Source organism: Adiantum capillus-veneris, chromosome 10 (assembly GCF_014529385.1).
Source record: "Adiantum capillus-veneris isolate H3 chromosome 10, ASM1452938v2, whole genome shotgun sequence".
In the NCBI taxonomy this organism is placed as follows: Eukaryota; Viridiplantae; Streptophyta; class Polypodiopsida; order Polypodiales; family Pteridaceae; genus Adiantum; species Adiantum capillus-veneris.
In genome coordinates this window covers 10889295-10910936 of record NC_140940.1, presented here as the reverse complement: position 1 = coordinate 10910936, position 21642 = coordinate 10889295, and the positions used below count along the sequence as shown (strand labels likewise).

The 21642-nt window shown below is 46.6% G+C and overlaps 1 protein-coding gene across 3 annotated transcripts in view; it reads right to left on the bottom strand.

Annotated features, from left to right (window-relative positions):
* Positions 1-1345: 1345 nt before the first annotated feature.
* LOC147448444 (zinc/iron-chelating domain protein) overlaps positions 1346-21642 on the bottom strand; it is a 101465-nt gene continuing 81168 nt past the window's right edge. For 2 of the 3 annotated variants that reach the window (XM_086521059.1, XM_086521060.1), the window contains 2 exons: positions 1852-1939; positions 1346-1704 (listed from right to left, as the gene is read on the bottom strand). In XM_086521059.1, coding sequence (XP_086377185.1) covers positions 1599-1704; positions 1852-1939 — 194 coding nt within the window. In that variant the 3' untranslated portion in view covers positions 1346-1598. Of the gene's footprint in view, positions 1705-1851; positions 1940-21642 lie in introns of those variants that run through there. The other variant, XR_015189351.1, reaches the window with a different exon arrangement.

Below are 21642 nucleotides of genomic sequence, written 5' to 3'. Positions count from 1 at the left end.
TGATTTCACGGCTTATTAGAGCCAAGGCTTCAATACTACATGACATTATTCGAGCAGAGCTGGTTGGCGCCCCCCCCCCCCCCCCCAACCGCCCACTAGTGGTTGAGGCAGTCACCAGATCAGTCTTCATACACCGCTTATGGGACCTTCTCAGAGACAGATATATCCGCCTAGCACTTGAGTCCTCTTGACAGTTAGCTAGCGAGGAGATACAACATGCTAGTATAGGGAGATTGCATCATGGTTTTAGCTACAAGGGTTCAACATGGATAGAGTTCCCCCCTTCCAGTACTCATTGGATGCACCCTCTCTGACTCTTACACAGTCCAAGGTCACCTACTCATTGGATGCACCCTCTTTGACTCTTACATAGTCCGAGATCACCTGGCTCATCCGCCAAGACCTCACTCAACTAGACACCAAGACTTGGATACAGCCGAGCCACGAAAATGGCTTTCTATAGAGAGCATCTTCTCCAACTTACGAAGGACGGCTTTGTGACAAGACCCAGATACATGGACACCCACTTATCTCGTGGGATACGATGTGCTATTGGCCAGATACGCACATCTTCGCACCAACTTCGGATCGAGACTGGTAGATACAACGGAGTACCAGTAGAGGCCAGAACATGTCCCCTATGTTACATGAAGCCTAAGATAGAGATGCACTACACATGCCACTACCTTATTTACTATGAGATACGAGGCCGTTTTCACTGCCTGTTCAAAGAGGGCTTTGGATCACTCTCTAGAGTCATGGGGTATGAGGACTAGAGATGCCTGGGATTGTTTTTGCTGGAGCTGCGCAGACATAGAGAGAGCTTGATGAGAGGAGAAGCTAGGCAGTCTCAAAGACGGATGACACACTTCTTTACAATGGACACTAGATAGTCAAAGCAGCTACTACAACAGCAGAGCCCTCACTCTCCTCACACGAGAGGCACATTGATCAACCGAGCAATTGAGCTAGGGAGATCCAAACGCCCACGACCGCGGAGGACTACACAGCATCGACCGGAAGATGCATCAGAGGATTCAGATCATTCTGGCTCGACATGCATGACGCCCGGTCTGACTACTACCATGGAGGAGATTGATGAGATCCGGCAAGGATTGATGATGGATCTCCTATGATTAGCTCGGTTTTTGAGGATACACCCACATTGTGTTGTATTAGTCCCCCATTCATTCACTACTTTGGTACCCCATTTTTTCAACACCTTTTATTTATTTTTGGTACTCGGACTTTGTATCAGATCCACCACACTGTAATTTTTTTCATAGGTCACTTCGGCCTTTTGAAGACGTTAATATAACATTTCATCTCATACACACACACACGGTGAAGCAGAAAACTCATTGCCATTGATACAGATGGAATGGAGAACCTCTCATCCATATAATATAGTTTACTCTACAGTAGCTAATTGCTGTTAACGACTAACATAAATTCGCCACTAGAACAAGCTTGAAACCTTTGACACAACCCTGCTGCTGCAACATCTGCAGAAAGCCCGTTAAAACCCACCATGATCCTGCGCGATTAAGTGGACGATTAAAAGATCCATTCAGAAATGCAAGAATTTTGTGCTAAGGCTAGGAAGTTTTGCCACTTGTCTTTAAGCTTGTAATCAGCCGCTCGAAATTCTTCAACTCCCTTGATTTACATCCGTATACGTCTGATATTGAATCTCGGCATAGACTACAACAGCAACAAATCAATGTTAGCAAACAAAATTTTCCACAAGATGGACAAGAGATAGCAAAGCATTCTACAGTGAAAGCGCTACTGAATGTAACTGGTTATACAAAGAGAAACTCTTCATAAAGCAGGTGGTACTTAACAAACCTGCAGGCTTCCTTGTCGACTTTATGCTCTGGTATATCAAATAGGTCTTTCAAAACCTCAGGCTCTACACGACAAAACCGAGGCCGATCTGCAATCAAAAAATAATGAATGTATACTTGTAATTAGAAAAAAAGGTGCTGTAGTGATATCAATTGGTGTTAAAATTTTAGAGTTGGTCTGGTTGGTGAGTCAAAATCTCACATCCCACTGCCAAGCAATACTAGTAACAACCTCGAGATTGCAAAAATATGGACAGCTTGCCAACAAAGATGTTAAAGATCCATGTTTTTCAAGGACAGCGGCATAATCAACAGAATAGTTATCAGTTTGATATGAGCTTACAATCATAAATAAACCTCCCAATTGAATTGCACAACCTCAAAATACCGCAATGAAATAACTAAATAGATCCAAGGGTATTTTGCCCAAGACCTTTACCGCAAAGTGGCCATGGATATATGGTTTAACATGCTAGAACATGAGCGGTAGACGCAGTCATGTTTGCCCCTCTTCCCATGATATTAGTGTCCTTGATATTAGTTATATAGGTGGTAGCAAGAGCCAAGACATACTATTTGATCCATGATGCAAATTACCCAAAAAAATCAATAAGGTGTGTGCGTCGACTATTACAAAAGTACAGACAGAGGACAGAAATACGCATATTTTAGAGAAAAATACTGGATTCTGCTTGGACTGTGACTAACTGCTGACATGGCAGGCCAGATCTGACTGAAGGAAGAGTCCACAGCGATTCACAAACTTGCCTACTGGAATAGAGCCGACTAGAACAAACTCACCTAATGGAATAGTCCCGACTCAAGGGAGAGTCCACCGCTATTCACAGCAGACATCATGCTGTAATTCACATACATGTACAGCCAATGCCGATGTGGCAGATTTTTATGTAGCCAGGTGCTGACAAGGCATATTTTTAACGCTAGAAGCTTTTTGGGCCAGTTATTGATAGTATAATATGCTTTTAATGTTTTTAAACACAAGTTCTGAATAGCAAGAGATATTAAGTTTCTTTTGAGGCTGGGGGGTGCCTGTAAAGTGACAGCTTAAGTGCGAGTGCATTATGGTTAATGGTCTCACTCGATAAGTTGTAACTTAAATTCATAAGTAATAAAGAAATGCTGCCACAGGCGCCCTACTTTGGGGCCAATAGTCTCCGATGGTGAATTACACCTAGGACAAAGCTGAGGGTAAAAACCTATGGATCAGCATAGGCAGAAGGATATGTGTACACAGGGAGAATAGTACGCTGAAGAGGCACATGACTCCAGGACAGGGCTGCAGAAATCTGTCCAAGACCTAGGACATCATGCCTTGACAAGCAAGCTGGAGCACCATCCACACCAAAAGCTCAGCCCAAACTGACTCTATGTTACTTCGCACCCTTAAGCCCTCAAGGTCGAAGCTTGCAACAGTGGGAGGCATAGTTACCCGGAACAAGAATGAGGAACACGAAACGAAGGGTCCGGAACGGGGAGAGCGGGGGGGGGGGGGGGGGGGGGGGGGGGGGGGGGGGGGGGGGGGGCGGGTCAGGGGGGCCGACTGTAGCAAGGCTTGAATTACCTCCATTCTGCTTTGTCCCAAATCAAATCCTAAACAACCCCAAAACAGCTGTCACAAACTACTGTTGTGTCAAGTCACTGAAGAATGGAGCCAACCTTTCAGATCCCTGCCAAGGGGCCTAAACCCTAAGAAGAACAAGCAACATAAAAAGTTTTACCAACTTGCAAAGTCTTCCCGAGTGGCCTATTTTTAAAGACGAGTTCCAACCAACTTACGCAACCCCGTCCGATGAGGCCCAAGTGACCTAAAGCCATTGAAATAAAGCAGGACCCACACACACACACACACACACAAAGACTTGTGTGGAGTCCAATGACGTGGCAAGCGAGTACGAATTTCGCATTTTGCATTGATTTGTTGGCGTGGCAGCTTGTGCGGATTTCCTCGTTTCATGCTGACTGTGCTGACGTGGCAGCTTGTACGGACCCTGGAGTTATTAGCCACCACCCTTACTCCATCGCACATCGGGCGCACTCCCGTCTTCACCGCTCTGTCTTACAGGGCATAAGCCATAAAGAACCCAAGACATGGCGTTCATGGATTCGGCAGAATACTTGCAGTTTCTCCTCGACGAGCTTCGCAACATTCTTTCGCAGCATCCGCAACAAAATCTCCCGTTGCTACAAAGTTTTCAACAGTTTCTGAATAACATGTTACCCCCTCTGATGCCCCAGGTGATACCTCCTCCTCCTCTGGCACCAGAAAGTACAAGAGCTTCCAAACGACAACCTTCTTAATCATCTGTTCTGATCGGGGGTCTCTTCAGGAATATGGTGCAGCCATCTGACCCTGATCCAGTGCAACCGCCTTTGTCACCGTCGTCTACCCCACCTCCCCCACCACCACCGTCACCACGCTACAATGGTTGGAGCCCATATGGATACCTTTATTATCCGTACCCGCGATACGCGCCTAACCAACCGAAAGATTTGAAGGATGGCGGTGGATGGGGAGAAGGGGAACACACCCGGCACACAAATAGCACGCCTCTATAGCTAGGATAACCACTGCACCCCGATCCACTAGAGTTCACCTTCAAACCTCAACAATTTTGCCTACCAATCGTGCACACGACCGTATACACACAGCCCTTGCACTAACCATTGACAATACCCTTCACTAACCTTGCCTGCTGACAGCTCCCACACAACACAAACCACTCTCTCTTTCTCTTTCACTCACACCACAGGTCCGGAGAGGCACACACTTCTCAAACCGGCACCAAACAGCAAGGATAGAGCATAGACGAGAACGGGGAAATAGGGGAAGCAGGTGACACCAAAATCGGCTATGGTTCCCTTCAATTACTGCCAAAAACAACTATTACAACCCTAGGAATTCTCTGCTATCACACGACTCTGTTGGCTCCAGCACGACGAGCATCAAGAGTTCAGACGATGCTAGGTGTCACAAAGTGATGACGTGGCTACCGACAGCAGAAACCTAATCTGCAAAAACCCTAACCCTAACTGCTGGCTGAAACCCTAAAGTGGCTGAAACCCTAAAAAGGCGGCTGATAATGCCACGTGGCCAAAGTACGGATTTCCGGATTTTGCGGAGCTGAAAAAAAGCCAGCCTAGCGACGCAATTTTGCTTTTTGGGCTCTACGCTTTGGAGATAGAGAGAGAAAGGGAATATTTGCTTTATTTTTGCTCTCTTGAGAGAGAGAGAATTTTTCTTTTGAACTGGAAGCTTTTGGGGCTGTGCTTTTGGGCATCCCTTGTAATCTTTAAGTAAATGGTTTAGGGCTGACTCTGCAGAGCATCTGGACGCAAAATCTGAGAGTGAAACCCTAACCCCTCTCTTGTACTTTGACATTGATTTAATACATAAAGAAATACCGAAAGGGGCGCCAGTCTTTAGGGCCAATATCTCTAGGCACGGAACTCCGCCGGGCCAGTGCAAATCTATTGTGATCTGTGAATTGTTTTGAAGTGGTTATTTGGTGCTGTCGCGATTGATTCTTGACTTCGAGTGTCCAAGTCTGTTACAATGGTATCAGAGCACGGCCGTTTTCTCTTCTACGGGAAATCTGATCCCCAAATTTTTTCCGCGGCACCTATGGCTTCACGCAAGGATCAGTCAACTCCCTCTGCACTGGAGATGCGGGCAAGGATCACAACGAAGATTCCGACAGAGAGTATGGCCCGCCTCCGCCTACTCATGCGAAGCAACGAGAGATGGAACGTCGTCGATTCATCGGCGATGCAACAAAGATGATGCTCAATTTTGCAAAGGACCCAAAATTTGCAAAATATATGAGTGAGACTTCTTTTCAGGAAGTGCATGAGCAGTGGGGCAGAAAACCACTACACCACCCCCGAAACCCACTCTCAAGAAACCTTCTGCTCCCAAGAAATATTCAGAGAAAGAACTAGAAGAGGTGGTTGATGCACGGATTGCTTAGCTTTTTGACGCGCAAAAGAAAGCCAAAAAGCACGGCAAAAAGCAAAAGAAAGGCACTGGCTTCCCGGGTTATTTGGGTCATCAGTCAACATTTGACAAAGCAAAGAAACAGAAGAAGCATGTTCACTTTGAAGGAGTACCCAGTTCTTCTTCTTCTTCTTCTGACAGTTCTTCTAGCTCTTCAGATTCGAGCGAAGAAGACAGAAAAGGCAAAAAGCGAAGCAAGAAACAACGCTTCGGAAAGGGCAAGAAACAAGCAAAGAAGGCTAAATCTCGCCCAGAGACTGACAGTTCTACTGAGGACTCGTCTACTGACAGCTCAGATTACAATGACGGAAACTTTTATGCGAACAAGAAGAATTTTTATAAAGCCAACCAATATGACTTTCTGGAAGACAAAAGCAAGAAAGTCCGAGAGTTTAAGGAAGATGGACACTCCATCAAATTTGATATTTTTTCAAGATACTCAGATGCTTCGAAGGCTTCGTCTTTTATACAGTAGTTTGACATCGCTTTCGCGGGAGGACGCTATTCAGAGCACTCCAAGATTCGGAGAGCTACCTCTTACTTTCAGGGGAATGCTCGCACTTGGTGGTCCACGCTTCTTTTAAACAAGACTGGCCAGTTAAATGGCTGAAATTTAAGAAGCTTTTTATTTCTTCTTGGTTGACACAAGAGTATGAACGAGATATTCGAGCTGCTTGGAACCATCTTCCGATGACCAAAAAAGATACAATAAATGCTTACTGTGAGAGATTCTGGAGCTCTTTTCTACCCGCCTCTTCATTCAAGAAGATCTCGTTCAGAGAACAGATTGAGCGGTTTACCTTGGGTCTACCTACAGAGATCCGAGATCACTGCTTGGAGCAGAAATCAGCTTCTATTCAGGAGTTGATGAGTCATGCGAATCGGGGCTTTGCCATTCACTCTGGCAGTCTGACCTACCCCACAGATGAGGCCATGACACAACGAGCTGAACAGACTTTTGGGAATGAAAGTAGAAAGAAAAAGACCAACCCAGAGAAAAAGGATGCACGACCCAAGCTTACTCCTTAAGAGCGAGCTCGACTCATCAAGGAGGGGAAGTGCTTTGGCTGCGGGGAACAAGGATATATCTCCGCGAAGTGCCCTAAAAGGGCACAAAAAGAACAGAATGATAAGGACGACGACAGGCCTGAGAGTTCGAGAGCAGCTGAGGAACGTGGACGAAAAGTCAAGATGAAAACAGGACTGGTTTCAGATTGTGTGGGTACCGATCCCGACACCATGGACGAGAGAACAGAACTTTGCCGAGCTTGGGACAAAGTGAAAGATCAAGAGGCCTTGATCTTCTTTGATGGAGAAGCCAAGGCCAACTTCATTTCACTGGAATTGCCAGCGCTGCACGAGAGCACTCCCAATCGGATGGGACCACTTGCGGAGGCAGTTCTAGCAGCACCCGGCAGGGACCTAGCCATTACACCTATTGGCAAACTTCGGTTGCATTGTCAGGGGTATTTGGGGCATGAGGACTTCTTCATAATGCCTTTGGAGGGTTGTGGTGTTCTCTAAGGGATTCCCTAGTACCACAAGAACGCCGTGGTCGATTATCGGGCGAGGAAAGCGACTTTGACTACAGAGAAGGGCAGAACCATTGTACTTGATATTAAACTGAAGGGCGACTCTGTCCCTATTGTATCGGCTTCGGCCATTTCAAAATTAATGAAATCCAATCTGTTTGTTTACTCGATCTTTATGAAAGAATTGACCGATAAGGATAGGACAAATATGTCTAAACTTGATAAAGAATGCCAAGATTTTCTCCACTCTCACGCCGACTGCTTCTCAGAAGGCCTACCAGGCGAGTTACCACCTGCTCGTCCTAAAGATCATACCATTGATCTAATACCTGGAAGCACACCACCGAACCGGCCACCTTATCGTGTGAGCCGAGCACAAAATGAAGATATAATGAACCAAGTGAAAGACCTCTTGGAAAAGGGTCTTGTCCAGCCTAGTACTTCACCGTATTGCTCTCTAGTGTTGTTGGTTTTAAAGAAAGACGTATCTTGGAGAATGTGCATCGATTATAGAGCTCTTAACAAAATCACCATCAAGAACAGATTTCCGATTCCTCGTGCTTTAGAAGGATTGACCTGAAGAGTGGATATCATCGGATCCGAATCGAACCGGGAGACATCTACAAGACAACCTTTCGGACTCCTTTTGGGTTATTTGAGTTTTTGGTGATGCGTTCTGGCTTAACCAATGCTCCTGCGACATTTAACCGGATGATAGACAGGATTTTTCGAGAGACAGGCTATTTCTTGGCACTTTCTTTGGCGACATCATTGTTTTCTCCAAGAATAAGGCAGAACACAGAGATCATCTGCTTCAAGTCTTTCAGGCATTACGAGATCACAAGTTAGTGATTAATGCAAAGAGAAGTGAATTTTTCCTACCAGAGATACACTTTTTGGGACACATTGTCTCAGCAGCAAGAGTGCAAATGGATCCGGCCAAGATACAGACTATACGTGATTGGCCCGATTTGAAGAATGTCCATGAAGTTAGAAGCTTCTTGGGACTGTGTTCGTACTACAGGCGGTTCATACGAAAGTTTGCAGAGGTTGCTTCCCCTTTGCATATCTTGACACAGAAAGGAGTCCCTTTCTCGTGGGGATCCACAGAGGTGACTGCCTTTCAGACATTGAAAGAGAAATTGACTACGGGACCAATTTTGACTTTGCCGGACTTGCAGAAGTCATTTGAAGTATATTGTGATGCTAGTGGTCGTAGTCTGGGTGCGGTCTTCATGCAAGAAGGCCATGTCGTCGCTTTGGAGAGCCGATTGTTCTCTAGGACGGACATGACAGCACAGATTTATGAGAAAGAGCTTTTGGAGGTAATTCATGCTTTTACTCAGTGGCGGCATTACCTACTCGGAGCGGATTTTACTGTCTTTACAGACCATCAGAGTTTGCGCTACTTCTTGTCACAGAAGCAGCTTTCGGAAAAGCAGATGCGGTGGGCGAAAATCTTGTCACAATTTCACTTCAAGATTGTCCATGTGCAGGGAAAGAAGAATGTGGTGGCAGATGCTTTCTCTCGAAAGCCGTTGGTTCTGGCTATTTCTGCGATACATCATAGGAGCTTCGAGGATATGGTCGACCAGTATGCCACAGATACAGATTTTGCAGATATTTTCACACGGATACGGGATGGGGAGACAGGAGCAGGATATTCCATTCGGGAAGGCTACTTGATGAGAAAAACCATGTTGTGCGTTACATAGCCGTTGAGGAAAAAGGTTATGACTGTATGCCACTGTCCACCTTTTACGGGTCACCGCGGCATTGCTACCACCATGAAGGGGGTAGAGAGATACTTCTTTTGGCGGAGACTCAAAAAGGATGTGGGAGAGTTTGTGCGCAATTGCTTAGTATGCCAGAAGGTCAAGTTTGATAGGCATAAGACATAGGGATTGTTACAGCCTTTACCCATACCCACCCGCCCTTGGTAAAGTAATGCAATGGATTTCATTTTTGATCTCCCGAGAACACAGAGTGGTCACTATGGTATCTGGACTGTTATTGACAGAATTAGCAAACAGACTCATTTCATTCTAGTGAAGAAAACAATCAAGCCGGATCACTTAGCGAGACTATTTGTGCCCCAGATCTTCAGATTACATGGCATACCTGAGACGATTGTCTCCGACAGAGACCCCATATTTATGACTTTGTTTTGGAAGGCAATTTGGGAGAACATTGGCACGCGGTTACAGTTCCCGTCATCGTTTCACCCACAGACTGATGGGCAATCTGAGATTGCAAATTCAGCGGTTCTAGATTTATTGAAGTCTTATATCTCGGATCAGAAGACTCAATGGGAAAAGTATCTACCTTTAGTGGAATTTGCCTACAATAACACGATACACTCTTCGACGGGGAAGGCGCCATTTGAGATTGTTGAAGGAGCTGCGAAGGTTCCACCCTTCCTAAGCACGAAAGATAAGATTTTTGAAGCGGATGAATATACGCGAGATTCGGAAGTTGGATACGGCTTTTGCCAAGGTTCGCAAGACTTTGCAGAAGTGTCGTGAACGACAAAAAGAGGCCGCGGATCACCATCGTCGCGACTTGAAATTGAAGGAGGATGATTGTGTGCTCTTACGTTTTGAGAAGGCACGCCTAAGAAAGAAAAAGGGAAAGGAGAGGCTTTTTCCAAAGCTTAGTATGCAATACTACGGACCTTTCCAGATCACTGAAAAGATAAATGATTTCTCCTTCCGATTGAAACTACCAGATACTTCCACAATGCATTCCATGTGAGTCTCTTGAAAGCTTTTAAGGGTGATGTGCCTGATGATGGGGAGCCTGATGAGCAACCCTAAGTGGAAGAAAACGAGATCCTTGTTCCTGAACAGATTTTGGCACATAAGGATACGAAGAATAAAGGTAAAGTCCGAAGGCGGTTCTTGGTTAAGTTCTAGAACTATCCTGCATTGGATGCGAAGTGGATGGAGGAGGACCTAGTAGATACTCCTCAGATTGTGAAACTTTACCTCGATGCTTTTGGTTTAGCATAGTCTACTCCAAACGGAACCCAGAATTCAGCTTGGCGGGAGATCTGGTGCAGTGGGATGTACAAGAGGGGAGTTACTCCGCTCCTTTGTCAACATATGCCTTGATTTAGATACTAGAGTCACTGAGCTTCAGGGATACTGAAAGCTGACAGTATTCTGCTGTATGACTTTATGAAATGGAATTCCTGATTTGTCCTTGACTTCTTTTAAGTGCAGGAACTGGTAGACGAAATGACTGTAGCATTTTGGTCTGATTGATCTTGAATAGACATGGTTGTAGTAGGGGTTAGTCAATCGGACATCGATGAGGTCCCGATTGGACCTAGATGCGATTGCTAGCTACATTGCCGATAAATCTAAGATCCGAATAAATGTTGAATGTCATGTGATGTCTAGTGATGTCCTCTGATATCGTGTGATGTGACTGTCGATTTGATACATGTGCTAGATGTGTGTTCCTAGTAAGTAGGTACTAACAGTCAATATCTACTAAGACGGTTTATGGCTTCTGTCGGTTTTGCAGGCGTAACCGCGGTCGATTACAATGCTTTCAAGAGGGGGGTATGTCACAAAGTGATGACGTGGCTACCGACAGCAAAAAACCTAATTTCTGCCAAAAACCCTAATTCCTGCAAACCCTAATTTCTGCCAGAAACCCTAATCTGCAGACACCCTAATTTCTGGAAACCCTAACCCTAACTGCTAGCTGAAACCCTAAAGTCGCTGAGACCCTAAAATTGGCGGCTGAAAATGCCATGTGGCCAGCGTACAGATTTCCGCATTTTGTGGAGCTGAAAAAAAGCCAGCCTAGCGACGCAATTTTGCTTTTTGGGCTCTACGCTTTGGAGATAGAGAGAGAAAGGGAATATTTGCTTTATTTTGCTCTCTTAAGAGAGAGAGAGAGAGAGAGAGAGAGAGAGAGAGAGAGAGAGAGAGAGAGAGAGAGAGAGAGAGAGAGAGAATTTTGCTTTTGAACTGGAAACTTTTGGGGCTCTGCTTTTGGGCATCCCTTGTAATCTTTAAGTAAATGGTTTAGGGCTCACTCTGCAGAGCATCTGGACGTAGAGTCTGAGAGTGAAACCCTAACCGCTCTCTTGTACTTTGACATTGATTTCATACATAAAGAAATACCGAAAGGGGCGCCAGTCTTTGGGGCCAATATCTCTAGGCACGGAACTCCGCCGAGCCAGTGCAAATCTATTGTGATCTGTGAATTGTTTTGAAGTGGTTATTTGGTGCTCTCGCGATTGATTCTTGACTTGGAGTGTCCAAGTCTGTTACACTTGGTGTCGCCTCGAAGCGACTCCCTTCTTGAGAACATGAGCAAAACGAACCCTAGTTGGCTTCGTTGGCTTAAAGAAGTTTCGAAACCTTCTTCTTCTCTATCATCGAAGGCTTCTTCTCGAGCACAGGATCGCCAAAAACCTCCCTCCGAGCTCTTATTAAGCCTCTCTTCTCCTTCTTCTTCGCCTTCTTTCTCCAAGAACAACCCCCCAAAATTGCAAAAGGTTGGCCCGTTATTGGGCGTGTGAGAGATCTCTTCCTCCTATTTGTGAAGCACCCCCCACGGCGGCCCTGCCTTGAGTTCCAAGTATCACATGATTCACCCCTTAGGAGGGGCACCGACACCGACGGCGCCGTCAGGTGCTCTCCTCCCTCTCTTCAAAAGAGTTGGCGCAGGACACGACCCCCTAGCGGGCACCACGTGGGAACCACGGTGCCACGTCATCCGATGCTCACATTGCCGTCACAGCAGCCGTTGACCGCCCGCTGGCCAGTGTCGCCCCGCATCAAAAACCGCCGCCATCTACCCCATGAGAGCCGCCAGCGACAGCGCCTTTGGATTGGACGAGTATATCAAGTACGATGTCGAGGTATTCGATCCAATCGATCTCAACAAGGCGGTAGCGATTGCTCTCGCACAGGAGATGAAGCACAACAAGGGAAAGCCTAAGGAGAACAAGACTTCCACAAGTACCTCGCACACTCCGCAGAACGGTAAGAATGGTAAGAATGATCACTCTTCTAACCAATCTACCAACAGTATCTCATCAAAGAATTCTTCCAATGAATCTAAGGGTAAGGCTAACACAACTGCTAAACCTAAGCTTACTCCAGATGAAAAGATAGCACAAGGAATTGTAGGAGGTTACATCACTTCGGAAGAACAAAGCACTTATTCTAAGGAAGGTCGTTGTTTTCATTGTCACATTAAGGATCACATAAAAAGAACATGTCCTAAGCTTGAATCGAATGAATCTAAAGAACCCACAGCACACACTACATCTGTCAATGCAATGAATGATAACATGATTGTGCCCAAAGTCTCTCAGGACCCTCCCATTGATGATTCTCTTATTAAATGTTACGGTTGTACGTCGGGGCACCGTTTTGTCATATTGTTTGGCCCAGGTAGTATGCATGATGTGATCAGTTCCTCTCTTGTTGAGAGAGCCCGCCTCGAAGTTAGTCCGAGATGTCCTATCGAGGTCTCTGGCTTTCGTCCCGGTATGGACGCTCTCATCACCGAGGAATGCCTTGATGTGTTATTTGCAATTAAACAGACTGCCTTCACTAGAAGATTTGTTGTTTCTCCTCTCTCCGGATGTGATATGATTTTGGGCATTCGATGGTTTCGTTATAATGACGCTCTCATCGATTTTCTGACTAACACTATAACTCTCAATGCCAAAAGTGATTCTCCTATTGTCATTCATGGAGAGGATATTGCTCCTTCTCCATCTCTCATTGCTAATATGCAGGACAAGGTTGAAAGGATTCGAGATAAGGAGACATGACACACAACATGACACACAGGATTTGCTTGATTCTGAGAAGTATAATGATTTTATGGATAATGATTCACATGATGATTTGGATGGAAAAGACAAGCATGATGAATTGCATGAAGAAGATGTGATTGTTCACAAGGATGATGTGTTAGTTGATGCTTTTTCTAGCGAAGCTAACCTCGTTGTAGATTCGATCAATCACAAAGATCCGATCTTGGCTTTCGAGTCGAGGTCCAAAGAACCCCCACAAGACGATTCGATCATTCAGGACGAACCGATCTTGGCTCTCGAGCCTTCGTCCAAAGAACCATCACAGGAAGTATTATGTGTTCGCATGATTGATACGCACGCATTGTTCGAGTGTTTCATTCGTGAAGGTTTCTTGTATTTTAGTCAGCATCGTTATGTGATCCCTTTTCCTAGGCATGACATACTGTATGTTGAGCACGTTTCTCTCATGGATGAGCACGAATGTATGCGGATTGTTCATGAAAACTTGAAAAGGTTGTATGTAAGGAAGTCGCATTCCATGTCTCTTCCTTGGCATGAAACAGTTTCCGAAAGAGCACATGATTGTATGAGCACCAAGCATGGGCATTTCCATTGTGATTTGCCACAGTTGATTGTTTTCGATCAAACAGAAAAGATTCGACTGCATTGTTTGCATGTGTTTGATGAACGGGTTGTCACTCAATCTCTATGTTCATCTACATTGCATACACAGTCTCTAGAGAAGACAAGATTTTTTTCCTTCACTTTACATGGAATGGGTATGTTCATGGTTTTGTGTTGGAAATGGTTTCAGGAATTTTCAGCCATGGAGATTCTTGAAGACGAAAGAAGCAGGACTCTAGACGAAGTTGAAGCAAGAAAGGAGATTCTGAAGACTTTGTGTCGCTTTCGGTGCGGCCCAAAGAAGCAAGCGTTCCAGACCTTTATGAAGTTCAAGTACCGCACGACCCACACAACAGAGTGGGCCGGCGAAGAGTCCCTTCCAGGATTCCGGATGCTGTTGACGATCTCCCTCGACGCCATACAGTTCGGTACCAGTACCTCACTTTGAAAAGGAGGGGATGTCACGTGACACATCCCAACCCTATGTGTCCGTGGACAAGCTACACCACAGCAGGGTTCAGTCAGTCCGATCAAGTTAGATTAGCAGTGATCTGGCACTTTTGTGAGTCTATTCGTAGACCGTGCATGCCCAGTCACTTAGCATAGATGCATATCCTCCGGTTGCACACAGCATGATCATCGAAATTCCCATCAGAATCCATTAGCATCAGTTAGGGGAATTTTCTAGTGCATTTAGCCTATTTTCCTATTTATTGGGATTTTCACTTAGTATTTTTAAGTGACTTTCCTACAAAAGTAGGTAGGGCAATTTTGCTAAGTTAATATATAAGCGAACCAAAGTTCACACTTTCTGGCAGAAGAGGCAGCTGGAGCTTCCCGCTCAACAGGAAACTTCTCAGCACCCCCCCCTCATGACCCCCATCGCCATACCGCCCAGCGTTTTTGGTTCTTGACCCAGATCTGCCTGGCGTTTTTGGCAAGAGATAAGATCAGCCAGCGTTTTTGTTTTCAGCCCTAAACTGCATCAAACCACAGCATTTTCAGCAGATAGCATTTGCACGGGGTAGCCTTGCACTAACACTGGTCGACCATTGTCTCCTCAACCTGGGGTTCAATGCAAGCAACAGTCCAAAAGTGATATTAGCTTTTTGGTTTTGAACATCATTCACCAGATCATATTCAGGGTGACCTCGCCCCATTTGAAAATCTGTCTGCTTGATCTTTCGTTGCCATCTCCGTCTACTGCCTCAGGCTGCTCTTTCCTCTCGTCCACTTTCTCTTTCCCTTTCCTAGCTCTGGTCTCCCGCTCCGTCTCGGTCTCTTTTCCGCCTCTTGCTCTTTTATTGGCCATAACAATAACCTCCTACCGATCAACCCCTATAATGTTAACTCTTTGCACTATAACATTACCTGGTGGAACCGGTGGTGCGTGATTTTCAATAGCTTGTTGCTCCCTTTGACCATTGAACTGTGCTTGTCCTCGGCCTCGACCAAATAGAGGGTACATGCCACCTCTTTTCCTCGGTGGATGAGGGCAATGTAGAGTATAATCGGCCTCTTCTCCGCAATTATAACATCTACAAGGCAGTTGCCTGGCCCTGCCTCTTCCTACTCTCGGCTGCCCTCTGTCCATTACACTCAAGCGTAACTCTTGCATTTGCTCACTTAAATCTTGAACAATACGTACCCATTGTTGAGGAATTGATGCCGCCCCTCGGTTCCCCTGGTTATCCGCTTGAGCTTCCTCCCTTGGAGTTGGAGCTCGGGACCACCAACTCGTATCCCAATGCGCCTTGCTCGATCTTCTTCTTGATTTTTCTACCTTTGGCCCGTGCAATAGCAACAACCCCGTTGTAATTTTCCGGGCTTTCAAAGTCCACTTTTTCTCGAACCTTGGGATGCAAACATGCCATGAACTTCTCCAACTTGAAGTATTCACCGCCACCTGCCGACTACATGGCAACTGCGAAATCTCTCCAATGTTCTTCAAAACGGGCGAGAAAAACCCCAAATTCTTCGTTCACGTCCTGCTTCAAATTCTTCTAAATCAACAGGAGATACCTCTTTTCAAAAAGTCTTGCAGAAACCGAGTTCGCAAAGCTAGCCACATAAATCTCAGTGCACCCTCCAAAGCATAAAACCAAGTCTTTGCCCTTCCTCGCATCAACAGTGGAATTGTCTGCATCTTGTTATCCTCCGTAGGCATATGCAACGACATCATATATAACTCAAAGTCGGCCATCCACTCCTCCGGATCTTTTGCTCCGGTGGAAATCGGGCCATAACCTCTTGCTATCATCTCTCCTTGATGAAAAAATGCTTCTTTGATCAAACCCAAAGAGCAATCAGATGCTCTTCCATGGGGGCACCAGAAGATGGATGGGGGGAAAGGAGAACACACCCGGCACACAAATAGCACGCCTCTCTATAGCCCAGGATAACGATTGCACCCCGATCCACTAGAGTTCACCTTCAAAACTCGACAATTTTGCCTACCAATCTGCACATGACCGTACACACACAGCCCTTACACTAACCGTTGACAATACCCTACACTAACCTTGCCTGCTGATAGCTCCCACACAACACAAACCACTCTCTATTCCTCTCTCACTCACACCACAGGTCCGCAGAGGCACACACTTCTCAAACCGGCACCAAACAGCAAGGATAGAGCAAAGACGAGAAGGGGGAAAAAGGGAAGGAGGTGACACCAAAATCGACTATGGTTCCCTTCAATTTCTGACAGAAAACAACTACCATAACCCTAGGAATTCCCTGCTATCACACGGCTCCGTCGGCTCCAACACGACGAGCATCAAGAGTTCGAACGATGCTTGGTGTGGCCTCGGAGGGACTCCCTTCTTGAGAACATGAGCAAAAAGAACCTGGTTGGCTTCGTGGCTTGAAGAAGCTTCGAAACCTTTCTCTTCTCTTCCATCGGAGGCTTCTTGTCGAGCACAGAATCGCCAAAAACCTCCCCTCCGAGCTCTTGTGAAGCCTCTCTTCTCCTTCTTCGCCTTCTTTCTCAAAAACAGGCCCCCGAAATTGCAAAAGGTTGGCCCCTTATTGGGCGTGTGAGAGCTCTCTTCCTCCTATTTTTGGCTCCCCGATCTATTTTTTACTTTTACTTTTGTGTGAAGCACCCCTCGCGGCAGCCCTGCCTTGAGTTCCAAATATCACATGATTCACCCCTTAGGAGGGGCACCGACGTCGACGGCGCCGTCGGGTGATGTCCTCCCTTCTCTTCAAAAGAGTTGGCGCGGGACGCGACCCCCAACGGGCACGTCATCGGATGCTCACATTGCCGTCAGCAGCCATTGACCGCCGGCTGGCCAGTGCCGTCCCCTGCCGTCAAAAACCTCCGCCATCTACCCCATGAGAGCCACTAGCGACAACGCCCGCAGGGCCATCACCATGGCTACACCAGCCGGGAGCTCCACAAGCACCTTGCGATGCCTTTGGTACCCCACTCTGCCGCCTATATACACTTTGAAGTGGCCTCTCGAGTCCGCATGTGGGCCCATCTCTTGCCACGTGGCGCCTCGTGAGCTTGCCACCCTATAGTTCCCCTTCAATGCTCCAAGAGACACCCACTAAAGTTTTCAAGAAACCTCCTTTTCTTCCCCAATTTCTACTATCTGCAGTTGAATCCCCAGTACTCGGTTTTTCGAGCCGTCAAGATCGGGTGAAAGCCACCATACCCTACTCTGAGCCCCTCCATCTCCATGATATTTCTAACTTCCCCAGGCTGCTCAATTGTACCGTCCAAACATGAGTAAACCATCTGGCACAACTTCACCGTGCATTATCTTGTCGACCAGATGCCCAATTGATGAGTCGTAACCACCTACTCCCTTCACTTGCCGCATAGAACACATATACAACCTGGCGATGCTCCAAAAACCCAAATGGCAGGCGGCCAGCCCGGCATAAACCTGGCCCCCGACAAAACTTTGATTGCTGATATCTTGATATCCAAGACTCATATCAATGATCTGAAAAGACCAACACGCTCCATAAATCAAGCACTACACACCCATAGCTTCAAACTCGCTCGGACTACTTGGCATCACTTGGCCTATCCGTCTCAGATCTGCAATGCACTTCACCCTCAAACTCAAATATCTTGGGCTTCGTAGCTCTGTTTGACGAGCCGTCTTGGACCTGTTCCTTAAGCACTTCCAGCTCTACACATCTGGGCCAAAAACCAACATCTCGGACATTCTTCATCTGTCACTATGTCAGGCCCTATCTGGAGCTCTTTTGTCCTTTAAAACCACATAAAGCTTACATTTCCGTTGCCATTTGCCTGCACAAGCTCTTCCCATCTGCTCTAGCCCTCTACCATGCATCTATAAGCATACACATCGCTGCCTGTGCCCTTTGCTAGGGTCGACACACTTTGTGTACACCAACGTCATGACAATCAAATTTTTCACCTTTTTCGGGATGAAAGATCAGAAGAAAGCATTGCAATTCCTACAGCAATTCGACAACACCCATGCTTCGGGGAACTATACAGAAGAATCCAAGATCTCTCAAGCAACGAGATTTCTTAAAAGATAATGCCATGCAGTGGTGGAGTTCAATCGCCACGCAACCACATGATCCAAGGACCTGGCAAGGTTTCAAGACAAAAGGGCACGATGGATAGCCCACCACGAGGCCTACCTGCAAGAAAAGTTTCAGCACAATCGCCACTCAAGCAAGAGAGTTCGGCGCTTATCTCTCTTTTTTGTATAGCAAAAATGGGACGAATAGGAGTACTATCCCAAGGCATTGGGGTGCTTGTGTACTATCACTGGTCCTTAACCATAAAAAGTACTAGGGGAGAGGTCGTCTAACCATAAAAAGTACTAGGGGAGAGGTCGTCCTATGACTGGACCCTGTACCCTTATTGGCCCCTTTACCCTATGCATTCGAAAACTAGAAAACCTAATCTAACGAACTCGTCCGGACATGCCAACAAACATGCTCACAAAATTGCCAGTGCTAATCCTCCTAGGATTCTAGACACTCATATCTATGGATAGGTGCAAAATTGGCTCTAGCAGTCGATAAAGCATGTCCACGTGTGGCACACAGACCATGTGCACGTGATAGCATTGCTTGGAAGCAGATTGCAGAGTGACTCCCCAACAACTATACTGACTTATCAATATATAAAGAAGTACCGAAAAGGGCACCACACTTTGGGGCCAGTGCATCGAGAAGGGAAACTTACACTTCGTGTCGCAACTACTGTTCGTTTTCAAGTTCTAGTGTTTAAGTTTTTCAATTTTGTTCGTGTGTTACTGTGAGATTACCACCTTGTCAGTGCCAACTCATCTCTCTCTCTCTCTCTCTCTCTCTCTCTCTCTCTCTCTCTCTCTCTCTCTCTCTCTCTCTCTCTCTCTCTCGCCACCTACCTGCTACTGACCCGCGCGCCACCTGCCTGCTGCGCACCACCTTGGCTGCACCCTGCTGCCTGCGCCACAGCAGCGCATGGTCTCTCTCAGCTGGACTGCGCCCTCCCCCCCTGTTGTGACAGTGCGCCCCCCCCCCAATCCCCCACCACACGGGCTTACTCGTGGCTTGACTGCGCCCCACCCACCCCACCCCCCCAAGCCCGCAGGTGCATTACAGTGCAGATAGCGCGCAGTCACACCTGCAAATTTTTTCAGACCTGCAGAAATACATTTTCACATTTTCAAATTTCTCACGAGTTGCAGACCTGCAGGAAAGTTCAGAATTTCAGAATTACATAATTTTCAGCATTGACAGAAAATTGCAGAAAATTGGAAAATTGTAGAAAATCAAAAATGTATGATTGATATGGGGAACACACATGTATGCATCATGCGGGACAGGGATGTATGTGTGATGTGGACATAGTGGGTTTACTTGGCAGAAGTGCAGATTGTATTTTTGATGGACGTCATGACTGCTTCGCCGGTATGTAAGCCCCATCCGAAGGCAACTTTTGTGCTTACAAACAAGCGGATTACACAAATGGAGAGGGAGATGAAAGACTGGAAAGCAGATATGGAGGGATGGTGGAAAGAGAAGGCCAACCTTCTTCAAATGTTTCTCAACGAAGGCGCACAGTGGAAGAAAGAGAAAGAGGACCTGCACGCAGAGCTACAAGCACTTAAGGCGGACTCCAAAGCACTTAAAGAAGAGGTCTCAGCTCTCAAGCGAGAACTTGCCGATAGAGCGAACAGTGGACTACAGGAGGGGGAATTCCAGCCTTCGGTAGTACAGGAAATCAAGGTCATCAAAGAGCAGGTACGGATGATCAAAGAGGAGGAGAAACAAAAGATGGTAAAGACGTCTTCATGGATGGGTGTGATCACAAAGACGCAAAAGAAGGCGGATGAGGCCGAGAAGTGGATAGAAGTCGCTAAGAAAGGCAAAGGGAAAGAAACCACATCTGTCCCCACTCCTACAATCATCAACATGACTCTAGAAGAAGAACAACGAAGGAAAACTAGAGCTTTGCATATAAGAGTAACCGGTCTAAAAGACCGAGATGATGTGGAAGGGGAAGTTGAAGAACTTCTCCGCATGATGGGTAGTGAGGCTACTCATACAAAGGCATGGAGGGTGGGGAAGAAGACACAAGGCAATGGGGAGACTTCAACAGGGAGAGCTCTAATCATCCGTTTCCCATCCATGGAGGCAAAGAAGGACTTCTTGAAGAAGCGTCCTACACTAAAGAAAACGGGCATATTCCTTGGAGATGACCTCACTCTCACATAGCTTGCGCATATGAGAGAGGTAATGCGAGACCCGTGGGACCACCCTCAAAGTTGCCACGTGGAATTGTAATGGATCTATGGGACTTGATGTGGGCGCCTTTGAGGATAGTTTCAGGGGAAGAGACATCGTCTTCTACTCTGAGACACATCAGGCCCATGGGCAGTCTATGCCTCACATCAATGGATATAGATTGGAGACTGCCTATAGACAGGAGACACGATCAGAGCGCAAAAGGCGGGGATCAGGAGGGAGTGGCAGTGTTATTCAGGGAGGAGTTGCAGCCATTGATACATATAGCCCGTAGAGATGAGCAAGCTAGGTACATGTGGGTGAGACTGAGACCAGAGACAGACAAATATCTTTACATTGCTATTTGCTACTTTCCCTCGAGCACGTCAGTGTATGCACCACCCAGAGGACAGTCCCCTTTCTCTATTTTGGATGATGACATATGGGAGTTCTCTAGAGATGGTGACATCATCATTCTAGGGGATTTCAATGCTAGGACTACCCATCATCAGACAGTATTTTATGATACTTCAGAGGAGATGCTGAGAGAGCTGGATGCTGCAAAGACAGGCCTATCCAGACTATCACAAGATGGAGAACACACTGAGTATGGACGACACTTGATAGACATGGGGACTGCACATGGATTGGCCATCTTGAATGGCCTACAGAGATTTCCCGACTCAGGGGGTTTTACATGCTTTCCACACAGACATGGAGCCAGCACAGTGGACTATGTCATGGCACAGCCGAGCCTCATCTCTAGTATCTAGGATCTCACGGTTGGGCCACCTGTTGGTGTGGCAATGGATCATGCTCTTGTGTCAATGACCATCTCTTTTCAGTTTAGTATAGCACACAGGCTACGGACAGCAGCCCCTACTCGCTACACCTTCAAGCGGGAGACAGACTTTGTATACATAGATGGGACTACAGACGCCTATGCACAAAGGAGCCAGGGCGACCTCTGGAGGAGCTTACTACTATATTGACACAGACACTACATGATGCAGCAGCAGAGGCATACCCACATACCCAGCCTGAGCAGAGACGTCGTTCGGGGAGCGGGAGCATGCCCCAGAACAGTTGGTATGATGAGGAATGCCGGGACACTAG